General features: G+C 45.2%; 1 protein-coding gene across 1 annotated transcript in view; it reads left to right on the top strand.

The window, feature by feature from the left end:
* The first annotated feature begins 362 nt into the window (after positions 1–362).
* notch3 (notch receptor 3) overlaps positions 363–23497 on the top strand; it is a 30174-nt gene continuing 7039 nt past the window's right edge. The window contains exons 1-23 of the mRNA XM_083977853.1: positions 363–622; positions 1747–1819; positions 12604–12746; positions 12854–13189; positions 13847–13969; positions 14068–14301; positions 14393–14548; positions 14650–14835; positions 15863–15976; positions 17039–17152; positions 19362–19595; positions 19920–20030; positions 20120–20312; positions 20509–20654; positions 20911–21144; positions 21263–21415; positions 21541–21769; positions 21884–22085; positions 22194–22350; positions 22449–22633; positions 22737–22869; positions 22984–23241; positions 23335–23447. Of these exons, the coding sequence (XP_083833979.1) occupies positions 562–622; positions 1747–1819; positions 12604–12746; positions 12854–13189; positions 13847–13969; positions 14068–14301; positions 14393–14548; positions 14650–14835; positions 15863–15976; positions 17039–17152; positions 19362–19595; positions 19920–20030; positions 20120–20312; positions 20509–20654; positions 20911–21144; positions 21263–21415; positions 21541–21769; positions 21884–22085; positions 22194–22350; positions 22449–22633; positions 22737–22869; positions 22984–23241; positions 23335–23447 (3888 nt within the window). The 5' untranslated portion in view covers positions 363–561. The remainder of the gene's footprint in view (positions 623–1746; positions 1820–12603; positions 12747–12853; positions 13190–13846; positions 13970–14067; positions 14302–14392; positions 14549–14649; positions 14836–15862; positions 15977–17038; positions 17153–19361; positions 19596–19919; positions 20031–20119; positions 20313–20508; positions 20655–20910; positions 21145–21262; positions 21416–21540; positions 21770–21883; positions 22086–22193; positions 22351–22448; positions 22634–22736; positions 22870–22983; positions 23242–23334; positions 23448–23497) is intronic.

Raw genomic sequence — 23497 nt, 5'->3', positions numbered from 1 at the left:
GAGTCGGAGAGAGCTTTTGTTTTGTTTCTCTCAAAATCTGATATGGCAGCTATTTGGTGGATTTCAGTAGATTTGGTGACAGGCTGACAGCATCAAATGTTTATAACTCTGATAACTTTATTTTGCTATCTCCAGTTTTTAGGGAATGCAATACATCAAAGTATTCAGTGTGTGTGTGTATGGGTGTGTAGTGGTGGGGGGGGGGTGGTGTCCCTGAAGGGCCCAATGTTGGGAAGCTCTGCGCAGGGACTATCTAGTGTGGAAGCGAGAGAGAGAGACAGAGAGAGAGGGAGAGAGAGAGAGGAGGCGGGGACTCCAGACGCTGGGACAGTTCGGGAAGGAAAAAGTTTATCAGAAGTTTCAGGAGGTGAACCGAGAGTCACAGGAGCCGTGGCCGAGCTGCGGAGGATAATACGGGACTGGGATCTAACGCGACTTTTTCCAGCTGATTTTATGAAAAATTCCCCAGCGACTTTGGAGCCTTTATATTTTTTGTGAACTAACAAAGGATGTATTTCTACTGAAAGACCAATTTGAAACTCTGGAAACTTTTCCACCGAAATGGAAGGAAATATTCCATGGATTATTTTGTCACTTTTATTTTTTCTGCACATTTGTGAGGGTAAGTCGACTTGAAACATTCAACACTTGTAGAGTAAAAGTGGATTATATCCACAGGGAGAGTGGACATGTCCGGACAGCCCATCCAAGGTCCGGATCCAAATAAGATTGGTTTTATCATTGAGTATGTGGGCAGTCAGTGAGCACTGACATGTTCTGATCCAAATAGTTGTGTACCTTTACTTCTTATCTGCTGGTTTCATTCAGTAGTTGTTGTTGCATTTATCAGCTGATGCTCTAAATCTGAACCTTTCATTCAGTCGATCAGTTTTTTTTTTTTTTTTAATAATTAATCAGCAGAAGACGTTTATACCCATCATCATCACGTGCCAAAATATCCCACACACCCACACACATCTGGGTCTGAAACAGGTATTTTTTTTCCTATCAATTACATCCAATGGTTGTGCAGTAGATGTGGGTTTTCCTCTGTGGGAAAACTCTTGATGACACCACGAGCGCAGCTGCTCCACAAAGTTCACAAAAACCCGAAGCGTACACACGCAGCTCCTGCGACATCAGCTGCACTGGAAAAGTTTGTCCGAGAGGCGTGGACATGAGAGAGGATGTTTAATAAGTTTCCAAAACTGTTTTTATTGCAGGCTACGAGGGGGTGATGAGCCGGAGCACCCCCCACCACCCCACCCCCCTTTCTCCTCTTCACCCACCCCACCACTCGCTCTTTCTGAACAAAGGCCTTTTAAGCAGCTGAATTTTTTTTTTTTTCCTCCTCGAAGCTGTCGAGCAGTGACTTTGCCAGATAAATGAATATCTCTCAGATAAAACTGTTTCCAAGCAGAAACAGTCATCTGTGATACCTGTATCTCCATCGAGGAAAATCAAAGCTTTATCTGCCTTTCACAAAGTAAACAAGAGCCAGGCGCCTGTGTGTGTGCCTAAAGATGCCACAAGTGACAAAGACCTGCCATGTAGAAAATGCTGGAGCATCAGCTTCTCATATTTAACAGACCACCCACCCCACCCCCCTTCAATGTCCCAATGAAACTGTAATTATAGTTTTGATGTGAATGAGTACCTGAATGGTCATATGTTCATGTAAGAGTGAAAGTTGATTACAACAAATGTGTATTTTCTAACTGATGTCTCTGATTTCCTCTTCCATAGGGTACCGGTGCGCGGATAAATACAGACCTTGTGAAAATGGAGGGACATGCTTAGATTCACCCACTCGATGCATGTAAGTGAACATAATGCTAAGATGTACCAGGATAAGACTTGTGGGCCGAAGCCTCAAACCTGTTTCCTCCTGCGTCAGTACTTCATAAACTCAGTTTTGAAAGGCACCCAAGCTGAAAGTGCAGGCCTTGTGTGTGAGTTGATTTCAGCAGGTTACTTGTTCTTTTAAGGTTCAGTAGAAAGATTGATATCCTGTCTGTTCCTCAGACTTAATGTGAACATCCCATCTTTATATCCTATTAATTTACAATGTTCCCATCAAACTGGTGAAAGATAGGACAAATTGATTAGGACTACACAGATGAGCATCAGCATGCTTCAACATGTTTGGCTGCCACACTCATCTCTTGCACCTGTTCGGGAGCTTTGTCAGACATAAATCACAGCATGAGTAAAGCTTTCCTTCTCTGTGTTGGCAGTTATTTTTTTCAATCTGGAATGTTTTCACCAGTAATATAAGTCAGTTTCATCAGTAAAAAATATTTTTCTTTTGAAGAATTGTCTTTGCTTCTCAGCTGCCTTGGGCATTTTTGTGCTCTCACATCTTTTGGTAGTGATAAGGCTATTGTTTTTCGAATTTGCAAGGTGGGTGAGAAGGGGGGGTGTGTGGGAACCTGTTAACAATAGTCAAGTCAAATAGCCTGCAGTGTTTTTAAAAAAAAAACCCTTAAGCTTAGGGAAACATGCCCAAGTGTTTCAGACTGAGGAGATACAGTCATTTGTAGAACAAAAAAAACTATTTGGTTGCCAGCTGCTTCCCTCCAAAACTGTACATTTATTATTTTAATGGAGTGGGCTGGTAGTCTACCCTACTGCCGGGGTCAAAGTGGAGCCAGTACCATGAATGCACTTTTCACAAGGAAATAAGACAATGTGTACACACACACATATAAACATATATGCCAAGAGGAGCCACTATGCACAAGCCAATGTGTAACTAGATTTGTAGGTGAAACGAGTAACTACCACCCACATTTTTTCAATCATTAGCTGGAGCCAAGCTGGACACATGTCATTAAGTGAGTGAATGTATAATTTCATGCAGCCAGATCCTTTTTTAAAACACATTTGACATGGTTTTTCTTAGAGTTAGGAGGATAACTTATTTTCAACACCAGAAATTGTGAAAATGAACTGAGCTATCTCAGTCTTCATCTTACGAGTGAATCTCCAGGCTCACTGTTATCACATCACAGGGAATGTGTGTTTCTCTTTTTTTGTAATAGGTCATTCATTTATTCTTCCTTTGTGTTTGTCCCAGCCTTCGTGCTGTGTACATGTACGTGTTAGGTGCACAGGAGTTGGCCGTTTGTAATCACTATGCTGGCTCAGTGCCAAGAGAAAGAAGCAAGTGCAAAGGGAAAGGTTTTTTTTAATGGAAAGGGACAAATGTCATACCACACGGCGTAGAAAGAGTCCCATAGCAGGGTAGAGCAGTGGAGCGAAGCGTGGCCACATGAGAGTGGTCAGACCAGTCCTAGACAGAGGTGAGCGGTGGAGCCACCCCACCCCTTCCCCAGGGAGCCTACAGAAACAGGAGATCCAAAACAGCAGAAAAGATCCTTTCTTTCGCTAGATACCTGGCTGTAACCCGGCACCTTCTGAACAGAGACGGGGAGAATAAAGGCCTCAGCAAAATGAGGCCGATGCACACAAGAAAGAGGGAAACAAATGCACATACATACATGTTTTGGCATTTGACAGGAAGCGGGAGAACTAGTAGAAAACAACCTTGAGAGGAATCACAGCCGTTCAACAGAACCACAACATTGTTATCTGCAGAGAATGGTCATCTGCTTCTGTCTGTTGTTCATTTTTCCAGTGGTTGTATTACTATGTGCAATTGTGCATGGCGGGTTACATTGTTATTGTCCCTGATAGCAGTGCACCTCCTGTCTTGTTGGCAAACACAGCGATGATACCACATTATACAGCTTTAACATGCAAGAAAACATTTTTTTCTGTGTCTCTGAGTCTGTGGGTGTGCTGCCTTCTTCTTCAGCTGACTTAGAAAAGGTCACAGTGTAGAGTTCCTGATAGAGGATTACAATAGTAATCCTGAGGAAAGAGTTTGAGTGAACAAACTTTCTGATACCCATTTCATCAGTTTCAGTGACCCTGTAAAAGCCAGTTTAGTCTAAAAGGGTCGAGTATAATTCCAACCAGGCTCTATGATGTTGCCTACAACTGCTGGTCAGCTAATAACCCTGTTCTTTATTATTGCAAGTGAACAAGATGTAGAATTAGTGGCTGTTCGCCATTCCTAAATGGTCAAAAAAAAAAAATCATAACATTGAAAATCATCGAAAATCATTGTTGTCAAAAGGGAGTCATAAGTGCAACTGCAGTTATAACCAGAGGTCAGATGTGTGTCAACTTGTGTTGAGCTCAGACTCGGCGTGATACAAGGATTTGTGTGAATAATGGTATAATTAATGTAAAATGTGTTTGAAGACAGTTCCCATTTATATGTAACCACTTGGCCATGCGTCTGTGTCTGCGAATATCGTTGTGTGCCCTGGTGGGAGTGTGGCTCTTACCAAAGCAGGCTTTGTTTGAGGCCTACAGATTAGTACAACATGGAGGTGAGAACTTGTAGTTGTGCATGTCTGCTTGAACTGCTTCTGAGATAAAGTTGCTCAGATACAGCAATTCTTCGATTCAACTTTTACTGGATATTGTTGTGACAAACATTTTTACAAGTAGGTTTTCAATATCACTACGTGACATTGCACAGTTTGAAAGAATAAACGTATCCTTTAGTGTGAGGTTTTATGTAGATTTGTTCCACTTGATATACAATAAATACTTTTGGTATAGTCAACCTGTGGTGTTACTGTTGTCCAGAGTTTTGAACTTGACAGTGAAGAGGTGATGGTGTCACAGAGAGTGCGGCCCTCTAGGTGAGCAGCCAGGAAGCCCTGTTGAAGTGGCTCCGGCCCTGTGAGCAGAATGTGATGCCTGGAGAGGGTCCACAGCAGCGTGGCCAGAGGAGAGATAATTAGGCAGATTGAGAGGGTGTCATTCAGAGAGGATCCAGCTGGAGGGATCTGGCTGGGGGTAGGGAATGGGTAGAGGGGAGGCTGGGTAGGAAGCGGGGGTGGGGGGGGGCTTGCGTAGAGGACAGCTGGTGGATGTTGTGATGGTAATCCAGTGAAGTCAGATCTTGACAAAGGGGAAGCATAGGGCCAGGTGCTGCCATTGAGCAGTCAGCCGCCCCCATACTGTGACAGACAAGCTCATGGAGGAATGAAGCCTGTAGCTCGCAGCCCCTCTTGCACATGTTGCTTCTCTCACAGTGCAGCAGTAGCCGGGTGCGTTCTCTCTCTCTCTCTCTGCATGCTGTCCCAGCTCTGGCAGCTCATCCTCTGCCTCTGTCTCTCAACACAGTGGCAGATCACAGATTATGAGCAACCATTTCCTCCCAGACCCTCTAAGATGAATGGAAATAAATGTGGGGATTCTCCGCTGTGTGAGGCCCATGGATGGACACACTGTCCTCTTTATGTTACAAATGCTTTGCCCTCTGCCTCAGTAGCAGAGTTGCCATATAAATTGTGTGTTTTGTTATGACCTCGTAGCTACTCCCAGCCTCTCAGAGCATGATGAAAGAGGATGTCTTTGACTTTGATATGGAGCAGACTGTCCAGACAGTGCAGAGTGCTGTTTCACCAGTGAATAGTCTGCATCGACCCACTTAATTTCACATTTGAAAAGAACTCTATGTGTTTCAATATGAAAGAATTAAATGTTCCCAGAAAAGATAGCAGTCTTTCCAAAATAGGAAATGTGGCGCCTACATGTGAATTTACTCTTTTATCAAAAAATGTGTTTTTGAGGAACTCGGCGCACTAAGCGGTGGAAATATACACACATGGCAAGGCACATACAGACAGATTATATTGTTAGCTTAGTTCAGAGTACCTCAGGGCTAGTGTTTTCTTTGGCATCTTTATGGTGGATTAGAAAGGAATGCACAGTAAGATTCCTCCTGTCCCTCTGGTGCTTTCAGGTTATTGTCCATACCTCCCATCCATTCACCCTGGTAGCCCCTTCAGGAATGCCTTTAACAATACTGTCAGACCAGTCTCATTGAAAATGGGATTGTTAGAATGACTTGTTTGATTTGCAATTAGTTACTCTGCAATTTTGTGAGGCAGTATATGGCCCATATCACTCATGCAGTCCTGACAGACAGATGGAGCCATTGTTGTGTCATTATCCAGGGAAGCTGATGCATTGCAGCAGTTTTAAATGACTTAATAGGAGGACAGTGGTCATATCCACGAGGAAATGTTACGCCATTATGAAGAGGAGGATTTGGGTTTGTTGTCACTTCTCTTTAGGTCATGAGTCGAGAGTTGGAGCTGTGGTTCCCAGGCCCCATCACAGGAAGTGGTGCCTTCTGACCTCCCTGCTACGCACATCCTGTCTTATCGGAGAAGCTTAAGCAGCTTACTCAGTGCACACGGGTCTAAAAGCTACTAAACATTCTCATCTTTTGCTTCACTTTGTTTCATCCTCCCTCCTCACCATATGGCTAGATTGTGCAGAAATTGCTTCATCATTTATGACTTGGAACTTGTATCCAAGTATGTGGAAATGAGAAACTGTGGTCTCTGTAGCTTGTTACATCCCCATGTGTGATAATTAATGCCAGTTATTGCCACTGTTGTGAATTGGCACAGGGACCTCCACTTGGGTTTTGTGATTATTATTCTTTTTTGGAGTCAATGTATGTCTGAACCACATGCTTATGTCGGGATAAGCCGGCCTCTGAAGTCTCATCCCCTGGCTGTTTGTCCTTATCCGGGGGACGATGACTTCTGAGGAGACATTCGGGCAGGCCTGATTGGAATAACTGAAGTCTGCCAGCAAAATTTCCCTCGTCTCCCCCTCCCTTTCAGAAGAGGAAGGGATGGGTCCATCATTAAATGATTCAGGAAAAGGCATTCACTTTTCCACTAAGCACACTTTCCACAGAAATCTTGATTTTAACCAGGGACCGTTTTGCCAGTGTTTACCTTCTCCTAATTCAAGTTTTATCAGAGGCTTTTGGGACTTAAATTCTTTGTTACATCGAAAATAAAGCAGAATTGCTACTTTATTGCATGTTGTAGTTGTGCATGAAACAAATAAGATATGACTGGTCCACACCATTTTTGAAAATTTCTGGTACTTATTTAGGTGTCAGCAGTTGAGATAATCGACTCTCTTGGGCGTTCGCCTTAGCTCATCACTAAAAAGCTTTGCCAGGGCCCATAAACAATTCTCATTCTTTCAAGATTGTAAGCATGTGAGAGCCTGTGCTGGTCTCACATAATCTGTGCAACAGTTTCTGTCAACATTATTGAACTGGAGTGTGGTTTATCAGAAGTTGTGCAGCAAATGTGTGCGTTGAAATGAATAGCAATGCAGGCCATTACAAAGGCCAAGATGTCTTTCTTCACGTCTTTCTGTGAGGAATAACTTGAGTGAAAAAGTTGAACCAAAGCATTGAAGATCTTTCATGTTTAGGTTTGGGATAGGGTCTTTTAAATTTCAATTTCGAAGTTGAACGGAAATCTGGTTCAGTTTAGGTGGTTGGGTGGGGTTTTGTGGTTGACTTCAGTGGAGAATGCTTTGAAAGACCTCGACCCTGGGATTCATGCAAATGTGGTTATGGGCAAAGGCATTGCTATTTGAAAAATGTCAGGGAGTATTCTTCCAAAAATCTGTTGACACTGGAGGCAAATGACTTGAGATAGTGCATGAAATACCAGTGTAAAATGACAAGCTTCATCATAGCAGCAACAAAAGGAGCCTACATTTTATTGTCTCCTTTCAGCAGATCAGAGGAGTCCAACATTTCCATTCTTGATTTATATCCTTATAACTGAGTGTTGAGGGGCGATCAGAGGTGAGAAACTTGCAGCCTTCCTAGCCTCCCAGTCAGATTCATCACTGCTTTTCCTCAAGAGAAAGTTAAATGTCCTTTTTATTCACATGTTTAATATTCATGCTCAGGGGGTGCTCTGGAAACCTCCTCCTGGAGATTTCAATACCTCCATTGTGTGTCCAAGCACAATTATTGAAACAAACTTTGCTCTTTAAACTGTGAAACACGCATCCTTTTAGACATGATCATTGTTCATTACCAGACTGAATGGGCCCCGCGCAGTGCTCAGTGCTACCTGCATATGTAGGGGATCAGTCCTCCAAAGTGCTCCAACTGTCCTTACGAAACCCTGTCCCTCATCACCCCCTTTCTCTCGCTCGGGCTCAGCTCTCTCTCACCATGGGTTACTGTTGCCAGGCTACAGCCCAGGCCTGTTAGTCCGTGTAAACCCAGGCCTGAAAGACTAGCTGTTTGGGTCACTGCCCCCCCACTCCCCACCCCCCCCTACCCTCCTACCCCCCCACCCCAAACACTTTTATACAAAGGAGTTCTGACTACTTTAGCTCTTTTATTTGGGCCACAAAACACTCCCCAACCCCCAATCTGGCTCTTTGCTGAGAAAGGGAGAGCCAAGCTGAGGAGAGCAGAGCAGAAGAGGCTGTTGGATGGGGGGGTGGGTTGGTGGGTGGGTAGGGAGGGAGGGTTTGTGTGTGGATGGGCTCCTGTTGGCAGTGTGGTGTCAGTATGGACTCTCATAAAGGAGTCGAGCTGATTCTTGCTTGCTTGTTGGAAGGAGGGGGTGAGGAACAGAGGGTTGTGCAGAGAGAAAGAGTCACTGTTGAAAGAGTTTTCCCAAAGAGTCCAATATTTCTTTCTAGGTTTGACAAAATTTGTAAAGGTTGAGTTCTTCTCATGCAATATGAAAGTTGAAATTGTGCGCCGGCCGAGTCAGAAGATGTATTTGTGTCAGGAAAATGCCCTCTGAGATTGGAAGGATCCTTTATACTTGTTGCTTTTTGGAGCATGACTGTGTGTATGAACCATGTCAGAGATTACAGCCTCTTTGTTCACAGGTGAGCCGCCCTCTGACCTCTGGCAGAGTAGCAGCTATTGTATAGGAGAGGATGAGCTCAGGTTACCCTGCTTCAGTGACCCAGAAAGCAGGAAAACTGGCATTGTCTTACACAAGTATAGGTGATGGACTCACTTACATACATAAATCAAATGGTTTTAGTCGGAAGATCTGACACTTGACGCAGAACACCCAGAGGACTGTTGGAATGGCGTATTTCAAATGACAGAAATGTTTTCTATTTGCTCTTAAAACTCTTCTTCATGAAATGTTTGACACATGTGCCATCTCTTTCCTCCTTCTTTTACTATTTCCTCAATGGATCTTCTCTTTAATGGGTTCACAATACTCCCCTTCCTCAGACGCTGAGACTGGTTGTAAGTTCCCTGTCTTTGTGTGTGGGCATGCAGTGATTGTTGCATGTGTTTTCTTTGTTGCAGTGGTGCCTTTGCTTAACAGTGTTGAAGGTGTGTTACGAGGAGCTGTTAATGCATGTGTTTGAGATGGATGACCACATCTCTTGAGTGGCGTGAAATGGCCCGTGTATGTGTGTGTATGTTGGTGTGTGTTGGACTGGTCCCATGAGCAACACAGCACAGTTGTTTTGGCTTAAAGTCTGGCAGGAGAGGTAAATGCCAGACACCCAGAGGTACACTGACAGATGTGGACAGATGCATGCTGCCGAGGCAGCAGCTGGCAAAAACCCTCATATGTGTTGACACGGAGAGATTAGCCACTCTGGCCATCCCTCCGCTGCACTCAAAGACCTCTTCCTCATCTGCTGCACTCTCTTGCATAAAGGTCAGAAGTGGACGCTCACTAAATATGACTCATGGGCCCATTGCACAACAGCAGCCTGCACCTGCCTTGTACATCCGCCACAAACAAGGCTGGGCCCAGACGATGGCACAGTTCCTGCGCCGCTGTTCCCAGAGCCAGTGGAATCCACAAGGTTGTAAAGAGGCTGATAAGGAGAGCTGCACCAGGACAAAGCTGCGTGTCTCTCACAGTCTCTACACTGATAGCACTCTGATTTGTGTGTTATGGGAGTAGCGTGTTGGCAATGAGTCAGGTCTAGACAAAAGAATGTGTGTTTTGGCTTCTAAGTTCGCTGTGCATTTGTAAGAAAAGAGCAAATAATTTATCAGACATTACAACTCTCGTCATTGTTACACTCCCACCCAAACACACATATATAAACTATCACATGCACAAATACTGAGCACTTAATTCTCATAGCTGAACACACCTTGATTTCCAAGTACCTTGTGTTTTAGTCTCTGTAGCACAACATCATTCAGCATGCACTTGGACACACAATACCCTGGAACAGTTGTAAGTTATTCTCAGCCTTTGGAGACCAACAGCGTGTGAAGACTGTAGCTCTGTGGCTTTCATCAGCAGTCAAACGCACACAGTGCAGAGTGGCTCGGAGGAATTTGACTGTCACTGTGTTGTATTTTTTAGCACTCAGAGCAACTTTCTTCCGTGGTCCTGTCAAAGCCTTCTTTGTGCCACTTTTTTTTTTGTTTCATTTTTTGGTGACACCCTAGATTCCAGACATAGTTAATTTGCCTCTAAATAAACCCAGCCAAGCCATGACAAATAGCCATGGGGACCAAGGGTGGGTGGTGAGGGGGAGGGGCGATTGGTCGGGTGTCAGGCTTGCCTGTTCGTCTGTGAGGTTGCCAGGGCAACGGGGATCGTGCATTAGGAGTGAGTGCGGTGTTTTCAGAGCAAGGGACGAGGGATTACAGGAAATATGACATGACATTCTTGCTGGACCAGACCACTCTCTCCTCCTCTTCGTCACCCTCTGCGCCAGTTCCACCTTCTAAAGACATTCTCTCCTGCAGAGCGGCCCCACCCCACTCCCTGCAGCCGTGACATTATCATCACAATCAGACGGGGGACCTCTGACATCTGACCTCTCAGCGCGTGAGAGGAGGGGGTTGTTGGAGGAGGGGGGGGGGGGGGGGGGGCAAGGCAAGCTGGCGCTCACGGGGGCTTTAGGAGATGGGAGAGTAGCTGTAGTAACTGTGCAAACTCTCTCCCAACATGGCAGCTAAATGGCTGCTCAGTACAAGCCAAGTCTCAGTGCTGAACTTGTGCTACAGCCATCTTCATGGGAAAATCTTCTTTCCGTATGGCATTTATAGTTATTATGCTTAGATCCTTGATTAATTTTTATATGCCAGCTAATTATTACTTTGGAGACATTTTCCTTTCTGTGCACTGTTGCTGTGTATCTGCACATTCTTGTGGATATTTCTGTGTGCCTGGCTCCTTCATGCTCAGCCCTGTGGCTCCTCCATTTCACTATTGTCTTTGTGAGAGTGGAAAAAAAGCCAAGCAAAACTGAGCAGTCTCCAGTTTTTCAGAACCAGCACAGACCAGTCACAAAGAAAGCAAGACTATTTCAGTAGAATCTAGATACGGATCAGTTCATCCTCTTTAGCCGAATCTGAAACAGATCCAGAAAAATATTTGACCCTGTGTTTTTGGGTAGAAGTAAAAACAAACGTAAAAGATGAACTAACAAGAGTGGAGTGACAATGTTCCTGTAAAAAAAAAAGAAAAGAAAAGATCAGATGAAAACCCATTGTTGCTCATGCCCAGGGGTTCGACTCCAAAGAAAGAGACAGGGCCCAAGGGTGGGCCAAAACCCAGCCGTCACTGCCCTGTCATCAGCATCAAACAGCCTGTTTGAAGAGGGGGCTTGTCCCCAGCCAGTGGCTCCACTGTGGGTGTAGAGTTACCAGCTTCCCTGACCTCCTCAGTAAGTCCAAAGCTTGTCTAAACTCCCACAGGACCTCTGAAGAGGGCTATAGGAAGCCGTGTTTATATGTTTGTCTCTACCTCTCAGTGGAGTAGGTTTAGGTCAGACTTGCACAGTGTCTATATAGCCAGTGTAGCCAAAGCTGAGCAGCAGCTGCTCCAGCCCTTCACCTGGACACAGAGGGAGTTTAGGCACTGTACTGAGTGTAAAGCACTCTTTTTGTGGCAGCACACAGAATGCAGAACACAATCGCTGTAGCTGTATGCATCAAATGGAAAGAAATCGACTTTAAAATACACATCAGGTTGTTTTACACATGAAAAAATTAGAAGCATATCTCCTGTATCAGACATGTGGATGAAACTCAACAAATGTGAACAGAACACCTGATGAGCAGACAAGCTATTAATGTTTTATCAAGACCATGACTGAGCGTAACAACACATCCTGCTTCGACACACATAAAATACCACCACAGCTGCTTCTTCTGTTCAGTTAATGTGTGCTGTGCGAGTTGTCCTGTATTTTCTCATGTCCATATTGGTTGGCAATTGTAAAGTTTCCAGACTGCTGTTTCTGGGTGTGTTCGTATAAGAACAGAAACAAGAGCTGAGGTGCGGAAAAACTGTAATAGTGCAGGAATGTTAGCCGACATGGAGAAAGTGAAGCTTTCCAGCTGGAGTCTTCGCTTTATAAGACACAGAAAGATGGCCCCCGTCCATCTTCATATTTTGAAGTTATTTGTGTTTGTGACTTTTCTGTGTATGTGTCTCATCCCATGAGCAAATGTATTGCATGATCAAAAGGATACTTATTGAACAAGCTGTTTTAATACAAATTCATCCCAGGGCCCAGAAACATTGCTTATGCCAAGGCATGAGTCAGGCAATAGGTCTTGCCAAGGTGTCATTGAGTCTTAATTGCCAAACCCAGAGCATGATGGGTATTGGGCTTCAGTGGAGTTGGATTGTCAAAGATCTGTTTTCAGTTTCTTAGTCTGTTTTGTCCTGCAGGCCAAACATATAATAATTTTTGTGTGTGTGTGTGTGTGTCCAGATGTCGTCCCGGATTCATCGGCCCTCTCTGTCAACACCAGGATCCCTGTCATCGATCCCCATGTCTGAATGGAGCAGCTTGCAAGAGCCAGGTGGTCAATGGTATCCCACAATACTCCTGTGTGTGCCAGAGAGGGTACAGAGGTACAGTAAATCCATCAGAATGTTTCTTCATTGGAAAGATTTGTTTTGACCAGGGAAATCAAAAGTACCCACGTTAACTGAATGCAACTCACTCTTTCTTTTTCCAGGCCAAGACTGTGGGAACATCGATGCCTGTGCCACAAGTCCCTGTGCCAACGGGGCCCGTTGTGTGAACTGGAATAATCACTACAACTGCTCCTGCCCACCTGGCTTCCAGGGAAAGAACTGCCGCAGTGACATTGATGAGTGCCGCAAGCCTGGCGTGTGCCTCAATGGTGGCATCTGCGTCAACACCCAAGGGTCCTTCCGCTGCCAGTGCCAACCTGGATACAGTGGGCGCACATGCGAGGTGTCCACCCTGCCCTGTGCCCCATCTCAGTGCCTTAATGGGGGGACCTGTCGACAGACCAGCGACCACTCTTATGAGTGTGCTTGCCTACCAGGTAGAATAGCTCTCGCAACAGAACACACACACGCACACACAATGTAAGTGAGTCTGCTGAGCCCACTGTTTTCCCAGGCCTCCAACACAGATCTGAAGGCATACAGATTTTCTCAGGCTGATGACATAGCTGTTAGTGCTGTTCCTGGGATTTACGCCCCTGTCCCAGGTCAGCTTCCTGTCTGCTATTAATAGCTGCTGATGGTAGCTGGGATGGTGGGAGAGTTGAAGAGGCAGCCCGCCTGCTCTCTACTCTACTCCGCTCTGTTCACAACTGGAGGAATTTACTTTATGGGCCTCCTGGTTTCCCACTAGGGAGCTGGCAGGAAATATCTTTTGCCAGAAAGGAAGTCATTGAAACTGTGAGAGATTATAAAACAAGCAAACACTGTGGGGAGTATTAGACCTCTGAAGCAGGCAGGAGTCACGGCTGTTGCTGGCATCGTATGGGAACCGTCATGTGAAGATGTAAACAACCAGACACCCTCTGAACCTTTTTACTGCCCACGTTGCCCCGCACTTCCTCAAGTGTGGGAAATACAACTCAAGGTTATCAGTAGAAATGTTTACTGTCTGGGACGGGGACCACTGAATGTTTAATAAACTCTCTTGTGTTACTGTGTATACCATAATTCTTTTCTCTCTCCATCTGTCTCAGGGTTTGAAGGTCACAACTGTGAGAATAATGTGGATGACTGCCCTGGTCACAAGTGTATGAATGGAGGAATCTGTGTGGATGGAGTCAATACTTACAACTGTCAGTGCCCACCAGAATGGACAGGTACAGATCTGTTGCTTATATTTGAAAAACACTTAAAATATACAACATAAGTTATGGAAAGTATGTGTGACTCCATATTTGTCGTCTAACCACACTAGGGCAATACTGTGCTGAGGATGTCAACGAGTGTCTAATGCAACCAAACGCCTGCCATAATGGCGGTACTTGCTTCAACACCATCGGTGGCCATACCTGTGTCTGTGTCAATGGCTGGACTGGAGATGACTGCAGCGAGAACATCGATGACTGCGCCATAGCTGTTTGCTTCAATGGCGCCACATGCCATGACCGTGTGGCGTCCTTCTTCTGCGAGTGCCCAGTTGGAAAGACGGGTAAGTTTGGATTGTCGAAATGCCTCTCTTAGTCCTGGCTGCTAATTTGTTGGTAACTGTCATATGATTTGCGTCTGTGCTTTCTCTGCAGGTTTGCTGTGTCATCTTGATGACGCATGTGTGAGTAACCCCTGCAATGAGGGGGCAGTGTGTGACACCAACCCCCTCAACGGCCGCGCCATTTGCACCTGTCCTGCCGGCTTTGTGGGAGGTGCCTGCAACCAGGACATGGATGAGTGTTCAATTGGTGAGTGGTTTATCAGTGCTGGGGTTGTGTACTCTCACTCTCTTTTTTTTTTTTTTTTTTAAATGTGTGACACATACTGATCCTCGGCCTTCCACCCACAGGTGCCAACCCATGTGAACATTTTGGGAAATGTGTGAACACAGAAGGCTCCTTCCAGTGTCAGTGTGGTCGGGGATATGCTGGTCCACGCTGTGAGATCGACATCAACGAATGCCTATCCATGCCCTGCCAGAATGACGCCACTTGCCTGGACCGCATCGGAGAGTTCACCTGTATCTGCATGCCAGGTATGCAAAGCTGTTAAATTATATTTCAGAACCAACAATAAAACAATTCAGAACACCACAATACACCCTGTTGGAACAGCTTGTTATTTAAACCTGGTTTTCTAAAGAAGCATTTTCTACAGTGCTGCCATACAGACTGGCAGTGCAGACTGTTATGTAATACATTCTCATTAACATTTGGGGTATGGAGGCACTTCTCTGCACTCAATACACTGTACGGCCAGACAGGGTATTAGCTAGGACTAAGCAATGGTTTGAAGCCTCAGTGACAAAAACACAGTGAAACTCTCACGCACAGTCCTACATGCATCCTGGGGTTTTGGGAACTATACAAATTAGAGCTGGGAGTTGGGTCTATAGGGCTGGATGTGAGAGAGGGCGAGCAGTTAGGGGGAGGAGTGTGCTGTGAATACTAATGAGTGGTAGAGTGGTGGGAATGGAGCGGAACAATAGGGCCCCTCTGTGCTCCACTTTGCACCCCTCATACACACAGAGAGGGAAAGAGGCCTTTTCCCAGAGCCTGTCCCCCTCCCCCTTCATTTCCAGAGACAGGCCCTTCCTCCTCACCCTCTTCATCATCAGCCAGCCTGGCAAAGCTCATGTGGAGCGGCTGATTATTTCTGATTCCACGCTAGCCTCTCCTCAGGGGCAGCACTCTGATCCACACTCTGTTTCACCTCAATGAAGGAGCCCTCCATAGTTTGCTAACAAAGAATGTATAACATGCATCTGGTGAATGGGACACTGACCTAGGGAGGGTTTATGCTCTATGGACAGTAGGGTGTGGTGACTTCAGGTTATTGGAGTGGGAATACAAGGGATGCTCTTGGGATATTTTCTTTAAAATATTCACACAATCATGTGCACATCATAGCATAGCAGCCTGAGCTGACATACAATAAGAGTATTATTTTTATGATATCCAGTACATAAGGTAAATGTTACATAACGGTACATAACTGAGTACTGTCAATCTGTTTCAACTGTAAGAACAAATGTGAGATCAGTTTAAACTTCTGTCTTTCAGGCTACATGGGGACTTACTGTGAGATTGATGTTGATGACTGTGAGAGCAACCCATGTGTGAATGATGGCATCTGTCGGGACATGGTCAATGGCTTCACGTGCACCTGCCAGCCAGGTGAGACTTTTATGACTTGTGTTTCTATTCCATGTGTTTATTTCTTTCCCTGTTAACCGCTCCAACTCAGTGTCAGCAGCAACAGTTGTAAAGAACAGAAAGCCAAAGTTTAAATGTCCCCAGAACCAGAGGAGGGAGGGTCGGTCAGCCTTGCTACTTCTGCCTGCTGGTGTTTAGAGTCACCACTCTCAGAAAAAGGCAAGCCCAAAAGGCTGCCTATCCTCTTGCCTGAACAAAGACACTATTGTGACCCCCGCTCCCCTCCTCTGTGGAATGTGGAAGGGACAGCAGTCTCCCTCATCCTATCCTGCAGAAGGGGGGGGAACAGCAGTCCTGCTAATGAGATTCTTTTCCAGGTCCGCAATTTACATCTGGGACAGACGTCCCCTCTCCACCCCCCATCTAGCTATTGAGCCAGTGGAGTTGATGCAGGAAGGAGGAGGGGGGGTTCCCCAGAAGAGAAAACAATCCCACTGTCTCCTCTAAACCCCCCCCTCCAGTACCAAAAGCACCAACACATAGGCCGTCCTGACACTGTTAATCAACTGAGCCGTGTGCTACCAATGCACCAATTCACCCCTGTCTGGGCACTGTGCCCACCGATTTCAAGCCTGTTGAGTTTCTCAAGCTTTTCAAGCAAGCCGATTTGAATTATTATTATCATCATCGCTATTATCATTATTATTTTTATTACAGTCAAAAATGTACCATAATCTGAAGTGAGTTAAAGCTGCATATATTGCCAGCCCTGGTTATTTCAATACCACCCGATAGTATTATTCATTTGTTTTCAAATCCACCTTGTATGCACTTAAAAACATTATCAAGGTCACTGGTTTTCTGTTGCATTTGTTTTGGTCATGGCAGCACTGGTCCAAGTGCACAGATGATACATGCTTAACCAGTCGAGACGCTCTCAAACCCAGCCTTAGCCAGACGTCACTAATTTAGCCAAAGACCCCTGCCCCTCTAAGAACAGACAGAACTGCCCTCTGACCTGAGCGCGGACCCTTCCACTGGACCGTCTTTCTGACCCTTCACCCATGTGTTTGTATGTCCCAGGGTTTACCGGCACCATGTGTCAGATCGACATCGATGAGTGTGCCAGCACTCCCTGCCAGAATGGAGCAAAATGCTACGACCGTCCCAATGGCTTCGAGTGCCGCTGCGCTGAAGGTAAGGGCTTTTGTACAATACTTGTCAGTGGACAGTTGTTAGAAAGTGAATAGCTCAAGAAGTCTTCCCAGGCAGACGAGCAGATGCGCCTTAACCACTTGTTGGGCTGTGTTCGGTCTTTGTTAACTGTTCAGTGTTTTGGGGGGTCAGCGATTGCTCTGGATGTCTGCTGGCGAGGCAGGCAGACTGACTTGAGGCCCCTAATCCCCCTCTTTCCCTCATCGGCTCTCAGGATCATGGGGTCACTGAGGACCAGCAGTTGCCAAGAAAGGAGCCTTGGTCATCACCTCGACATCTGTTCATCTGTTAAACCCCCGCACACCACCTTATGCCGCATCTTAACTTTCATTCCTTTACATCCATTCGCGTCCATCCATGTTTGAATTCAAGCTCTGATACAGTGAGCTATATTAAGGATGTATGTATGAGCTGACTGTGCGTATTTAGTGATATTTAACATGTTTGTTTGGGCCTATGTCTACGGAGGAGCCGGCTTCATTGTTTCAGTGGCCAGCTGCTTGGTATTCCTTGTGTTTTCTGGGCCCCTTCTGTTGAGTGAAGTGGCCCTGTTTGACGTGGCGCAGTCCATTGTTACCTCCGCCACTGAGAACAAAAGCAGGGCTGGGAGCCCTGTGTAGGGCCCTTCTTTACTGCTTTGCCCAACTCAGCACTGTGCTGCACACATACCACACAAACAATTAGTTGTCTAACACAGACAAGTAGAGTGATCAGAGCCCATAACTGTGAAAGGTTTTGTAAAGAAAAACTGGGAAACAGACAGAGGAGGTTCAACAACATAACAAATAAACTGGCTAAAGGGGGAGATTTAAAATAAATGGGACAAAAGGAATGCCAACGTCAGGTTTTAAAACACAAGTTTAAAGTTAAAAGCGCAATGTGTGACCATCATCACTTGTGCTTTAATCCCTTTCTCTTTTGTTACTGGTTTAATTCAATATGTAAAAAAAGGGGGGACAAAACCTATTTCTCAAAAATATGATCATGTCTAATAATATTGAAAAAAAGAAAAATCTAATCTGTAATGAGAATAGAAACCTAAAACTTCTTTTATGAAATATAGCTGCCAGTTACTGCTGATTGTGCAAACTGGTCCAGTGTGGAGTCAACAACACAATTGGGCCGAACACTTAATCAGTCAGCTAGCTTCAAGAACGTATCAAACTGGCAATATTCATGTTTCTGTCATTGTCTGTCACTACAGCAGTGCTGCAACATGGCCTGTCTAACCCCCATCTCACCACAGCCAAATTAAGAAACTCAATGTTATGATGCAATGTTAGCTCCTGTACATGATCCAGTGAAAGAGCAAGTTTGCAAGATGCAGTCAGAAATTTTCTAGTTCCCCTTAGGATGACGAGTTAATCTTGACTTTGTGATGTAGGTCTGTGTGTCTGGGTAGGTCCATTCATCTGTTTTAGTAAAACACAGTTTGCCACCTTCAAGCTTCCATTACATCCTGTTAGGTTTCTTTGTTAATATTTGGAATGGCGACTCTCGAAAAGTATTTCCGTGATGTGTTTCAGCTCAGCTCTGTCTGACTCCAGAACATGGCAGTAGGTCGGGCGCAGAGAAGTTGACAGTTGCTGTAGTCATTTCTTTTGCTTTCGCACTTGTTTGTGGAAAGGGGGAAGAAAATTATTTCAGCCGTGTTGTTTATTGTTTCTTTGGCCCTGTAAGAGTTTTTCCCCTCTCACGGTACCAAACAACTATCACCTGTTGATTTTTTTGTGGTGGAGATGTGTATACATACTGTTATTGATTGCTAGATGTTGTGCATGATCTTGCCCAACCTACAAGGTGACAACAACAACTCTTAATTATTTTCCTGGAATTTAACAGGAAAGACAAAATACTGCCACACCCATGACCTCAATGCAGGTGGAGCATTTTCCATGACTTTATTAGCAGCATTGCTCCCAGCTCCTACCATCTCAAAGGCGTGTAGAAGGGACCACTCTCCTATAATATAGGCAGTTGCGCCCTCTACAGCACAAAGTATGGAATAGGCCAGGAAAAGCATGATTGGTTGACTCTCTACCACCAGTCAGTCATCATAATGGCAAAAATAAGAAATGGCATATTACAAACATTTTGAGATTTTTTTTGTGTGATGATAGAACAGAAAATCTATAATTCTCTCCCATCTCCGCTTAACATCCCCATTTATGTGTTTTTCTTCCTCTCGTAGGTTATGAGGGAACACTCTGTGAGAGTAATATCAACAACTGTCAGCCCGACCCATGCCACCATGGCACTTGCATAGATGGCATTGCCAGCTACACCTGTAACTGCGATGCTGGCTACACAGGTTACCGCTGTGAGAACCAGCTCAACGAGTGTCACAGCAACCCATGCCAGAATGGAGGCAAATGTGTGGACCTGGTCAACAAGTACATCTGCCAGTGTCAACATGGAACCTCAGGTAACAGAAAAACTCTTAACCTCTAAACACAGAGTCAAACCTCTTTTTTTCATTTCAAACCTTTGACTTGATCAGTTCACCAGTGTTTACAGCTAACGTACTACAGCTGCAGATAAAACTGTCATGACATGTCCAAACATTGTTACTGCATCACAATATCACATTCTGCAATTCTTTATTTATAGAGGTAACAGAAAAAATACTTAGCACATGTATTTGTTGGACAGGAGGGACAAGTCGAGTGCTGAGACTTTCTTCAGGCAAACATATTTTAAAATATCAAAAATATTTGTATAAAGTCCTAACTCCTCTTTGTGAACGCAGGCCCAAACTGTGAGATCAACTTTGACGATTGTGCCAGTAACCCATGTGACTACGGCATCTGCAAAGATGGCATCAACCACTACGATTGCGTTTGCAAACCTGGCTTCACTGGTAAGGCTTTCTGAAAATGAAAGTGTGAGATCAAAAATCAATCCCGATTGGAACACGCTTTGATTGTGTCTTAAAATCTCTTCTGCCAGGTCCCAAATGTAACGTGGAGATAGATGAGTGTGCATCCAGCCCCTGTAGGAATGGGGGGACATGTGTAGACAAAGAGAATGGATTTCACTGCCAGTGTCCTGAGGGCTTCAAGCCGCCTTACTGTTACTCCCAGGTGGACGAGTGTGGCAGCAGCCCCTGTGTCCACGGCTCATGCAGGGATGACATCAACGGGTATGAAGTGTTTCAGCCTTTGTCACAGTAGAGAATTACCTGCATGGACATGTTTTTACAAGGAGACATACCGTCATTATGACTTTGCAAGATTGCTGCTAATTGTACACGCTTTAACTTGCACAAAGGGTTGTTATTACCATTAACTTGTACAACTTGGCAACTTTGGGATAATCAGCAACTCCTGTATTTCCAGTTACCGTTGTGACTGTGAGCCCGGATGGGTGGGAAAGAACTGTGACTTGGACAGGAACGACTGTCTGCCGAGTCCCTGCCAGAACGCTGGCACGTGTATCGACCAGCTCAATGGCTTCAATTGCAAGTGTCGCCAAGGCTTTAGAGGTGAGCGGGTGGAGCAATCACTATCAAAGAGTACAGCACAAAGAGAGGATTACATGAGCAGTACATAGAGAAAGTGGCGTTAATAAACAAGAGAGACCTAGATACATAGACTTCATTAATGTGTCACTGTCTAAAATATTTCCACCATGACGTCTACCCCCCCTAGTGGTGTAATATAAGTGCGAATACATTCACAAGTGTTGGGCTATGTTACTTTATACAATATGTCTTATTGTCTCCTCTGTGCCTCCAACAGGTAATCTCTGCCAGGTGAACATCAACGAATGTGCTTCCAGCCCCTGTCTGAACAAGGGCACTTGTGTAGATGGCGTGGCAAGTTTCACCTGCATGTGTGAGCTTCCTTACAACGGACCCACATGTGCTGAGGTCCTCACCCCTTGCTCCCCTAACCCCTGTGCCAATCATGCCGTCTGCACCCACACAGCAGACTACTTGGGATATCAATGTAACTGCCAGCCCGGTTGGCAAGGTTAGTAAATTTTGTACTAGATAATCTGCCAGGAAGCTTACAGAAATTCTTTGTGCACATACTCTTATAATCTTCACCTAAACCTATTGTATTTTTTTTTTTTTTTTGCATTCTTCAGGTCAGTTGTGCAACATAGATGTGAACGAATGCATCTCAAACCCCTGCAAGAACCGTGGGAGTTGCACTAATACACTAGGAGGCTTTGTGTGCTCATGCAGAGCTGGATACACTGGCCTTACCTGTGAAACAGACATCAACGACTGTGCCCCAAGTGAGTGGCCACGACGGCTTAGCACGCTGCATTACTGTCATTGTCTGTTAAGTCAAATACAATACTTGGTATATGTACGTTTCCTGTACTTGATCAAAGTTGTCCTATCCTTTTTCTTCCATCAGATCCATGCTTAAATGGAGGTTCCTGCACAGATGGTATGAACTCCTTCCACTGTAGCTGCCTGCCAGGGTTCACAGGACCTCGTTGTGCTTTTGAGATCAATGAATGCCAGAGTTCCCCCTGCAAAAATGGAGGCACTTGCACAGACTACGTCAACTCCTACACATGTACCTGTAGGCCTGGCTTTACTGGCATTCACTGTGAAACCAACATCCCTGACTGTACTGAAAGGTGAGTGTCTGTTTGTGTTTAAGGTGTATAAACATCTTATGGTTTATCTTGCCAATCCGTATATATAAACTCACATAAGTGTTGAAGAATTAAATCTATATTTTTGCTCCACAGCTCTTGCTTCAATGGAGGGACGTGCACAGATCAAATCAACGGCTATTCCTGCAAATGCCGTTCAGGCTTCACGGGTTCCCACTGTCAATACGAGGTCAATGAGTGTGACTCCCAGCCGTGCCTTAATGGAGGCATCTGCCAAGATGCCCTAGAGTCCTTCCGTTGCTCCTGCCCCAAGGGCTATACTGGCAACCGCTGCCAGGTACGGACACTCACACACACTCTTGTCCTTACTGAGATCTTTCATACCTTTGTATCTTAAGACCAATAAATGCTGATCATTTTGACATCTTCCCCATTGCCCATGCAGACACCGGTAGACTGGTGCAGACGCTCATCTCCTTGCCAAAATGGAGGTCGCTGTCGTCAAAAGGATGCTTCCTTTATCTGCGACTGTACCAATGGCTGGTCTGGGCGTTACTGTGACATCGCTAGGGTTTCCTGTGAGACAGCTGCCCGCCAGAGAGGTATTTTAATGTTTTGTGTATAATCATATTTGACATTTTGGTCTGTCTATGTTAAGACTAAATTCAATTCAACTCTCTCCCAAAATCTTTCTAATCAGGTTTCCAGACAGATGAGCTATGTAACCACGGCGGACATTGTGTCAACAGTGGGAATACCCACTACTGTAAATGTCCCCCAGACTACACTGGAAGCTATTGTGAAAGCCAAGTGGACCACTGTGAAGACAAACCCTGTCGCAATGGTGCCACCTGCAGGGGATATGTGGGAGGGTACCAGTGTGATGTGAGTGCATTTCTTCGTCAATGTCAGGTGCTTCTCTGTCAGATTTCAGCAGAGTCAGTATCCACACGGTACTAATTTATTTTTCATCTGCATCTCATTACAGTGTATGCCAGGATATACTGGACAGAACTGTGAGATAGAGATCAATGAGTGCCAGTCTCATCCTTGCCAGAACGGAGGCACTTGTATTGATCTGGTGGGACATTACATCTGCTCCTGCCCCCCTGGCACACTGGGTATGCAGCACATATTAAATAGGAAAAAGAAATATTACTAGAGAGAAAGAGACCATACCAATATGTATATGTATTTACAATAATGAATATAATGATGTATGCTCTTGTTTAAAGGTGTTCTTTGTGAGATCAATGAAGATGACTGTGCTCCACCCATGAGGCTGCGCAGTTCTCCTCCTAAATGCCTGAACAACGGCACTTGTGTGGACAGAGTGGGCGGATACCGCTGCAATTGTCCGCCTGGATTCACAGGGGAAAGGTGTGAGGGAGACATTAATGAATGTCTCTCGAACCCCTGCAGCCCTTCCAACAGTCTTGATTGCATCCAGTTGCCCAATGACTACCAGTGTATCTGCAAGCCGGGCTTCACAGGTGAGACACCTTCCACCTGTCTCCTCTGTATGCATTTGCTTTTTGTGTAACGCTGTCAACTGTAGAGCTTAACAATCAATGTTTGGTTTTTAGGACGGAGGTGTCAGAGCAGGTTCAGCGTATGTGAGTCTCAGCCGTGTCAGAATGGAGGAGCCTGTTCTTTATCCAGCAGCTCTGCACTGGGATACATTTGCACGTGTCAGCTTGTAAGTGTCCTTTCACGTTAAGGGTTTAAACACCTAATCTGAGTTTGTGT

This window comes from Trachurus trachurus (genome assembly GCF_905171665.1).
Source record: "Trachurus trachurus genome assembly, chromosome: 8".
Lineage (NCBI taxonomy): Eukaryota > Metazoa > Chordata > Actinopteri > Carangiformes > Carangidae > Trachurus > Trachurus trachurus.
Note: the sequence above shows the minus strand (reverse complement) of the source record. Positions and strands in the feature narration are given on the sequence as shown.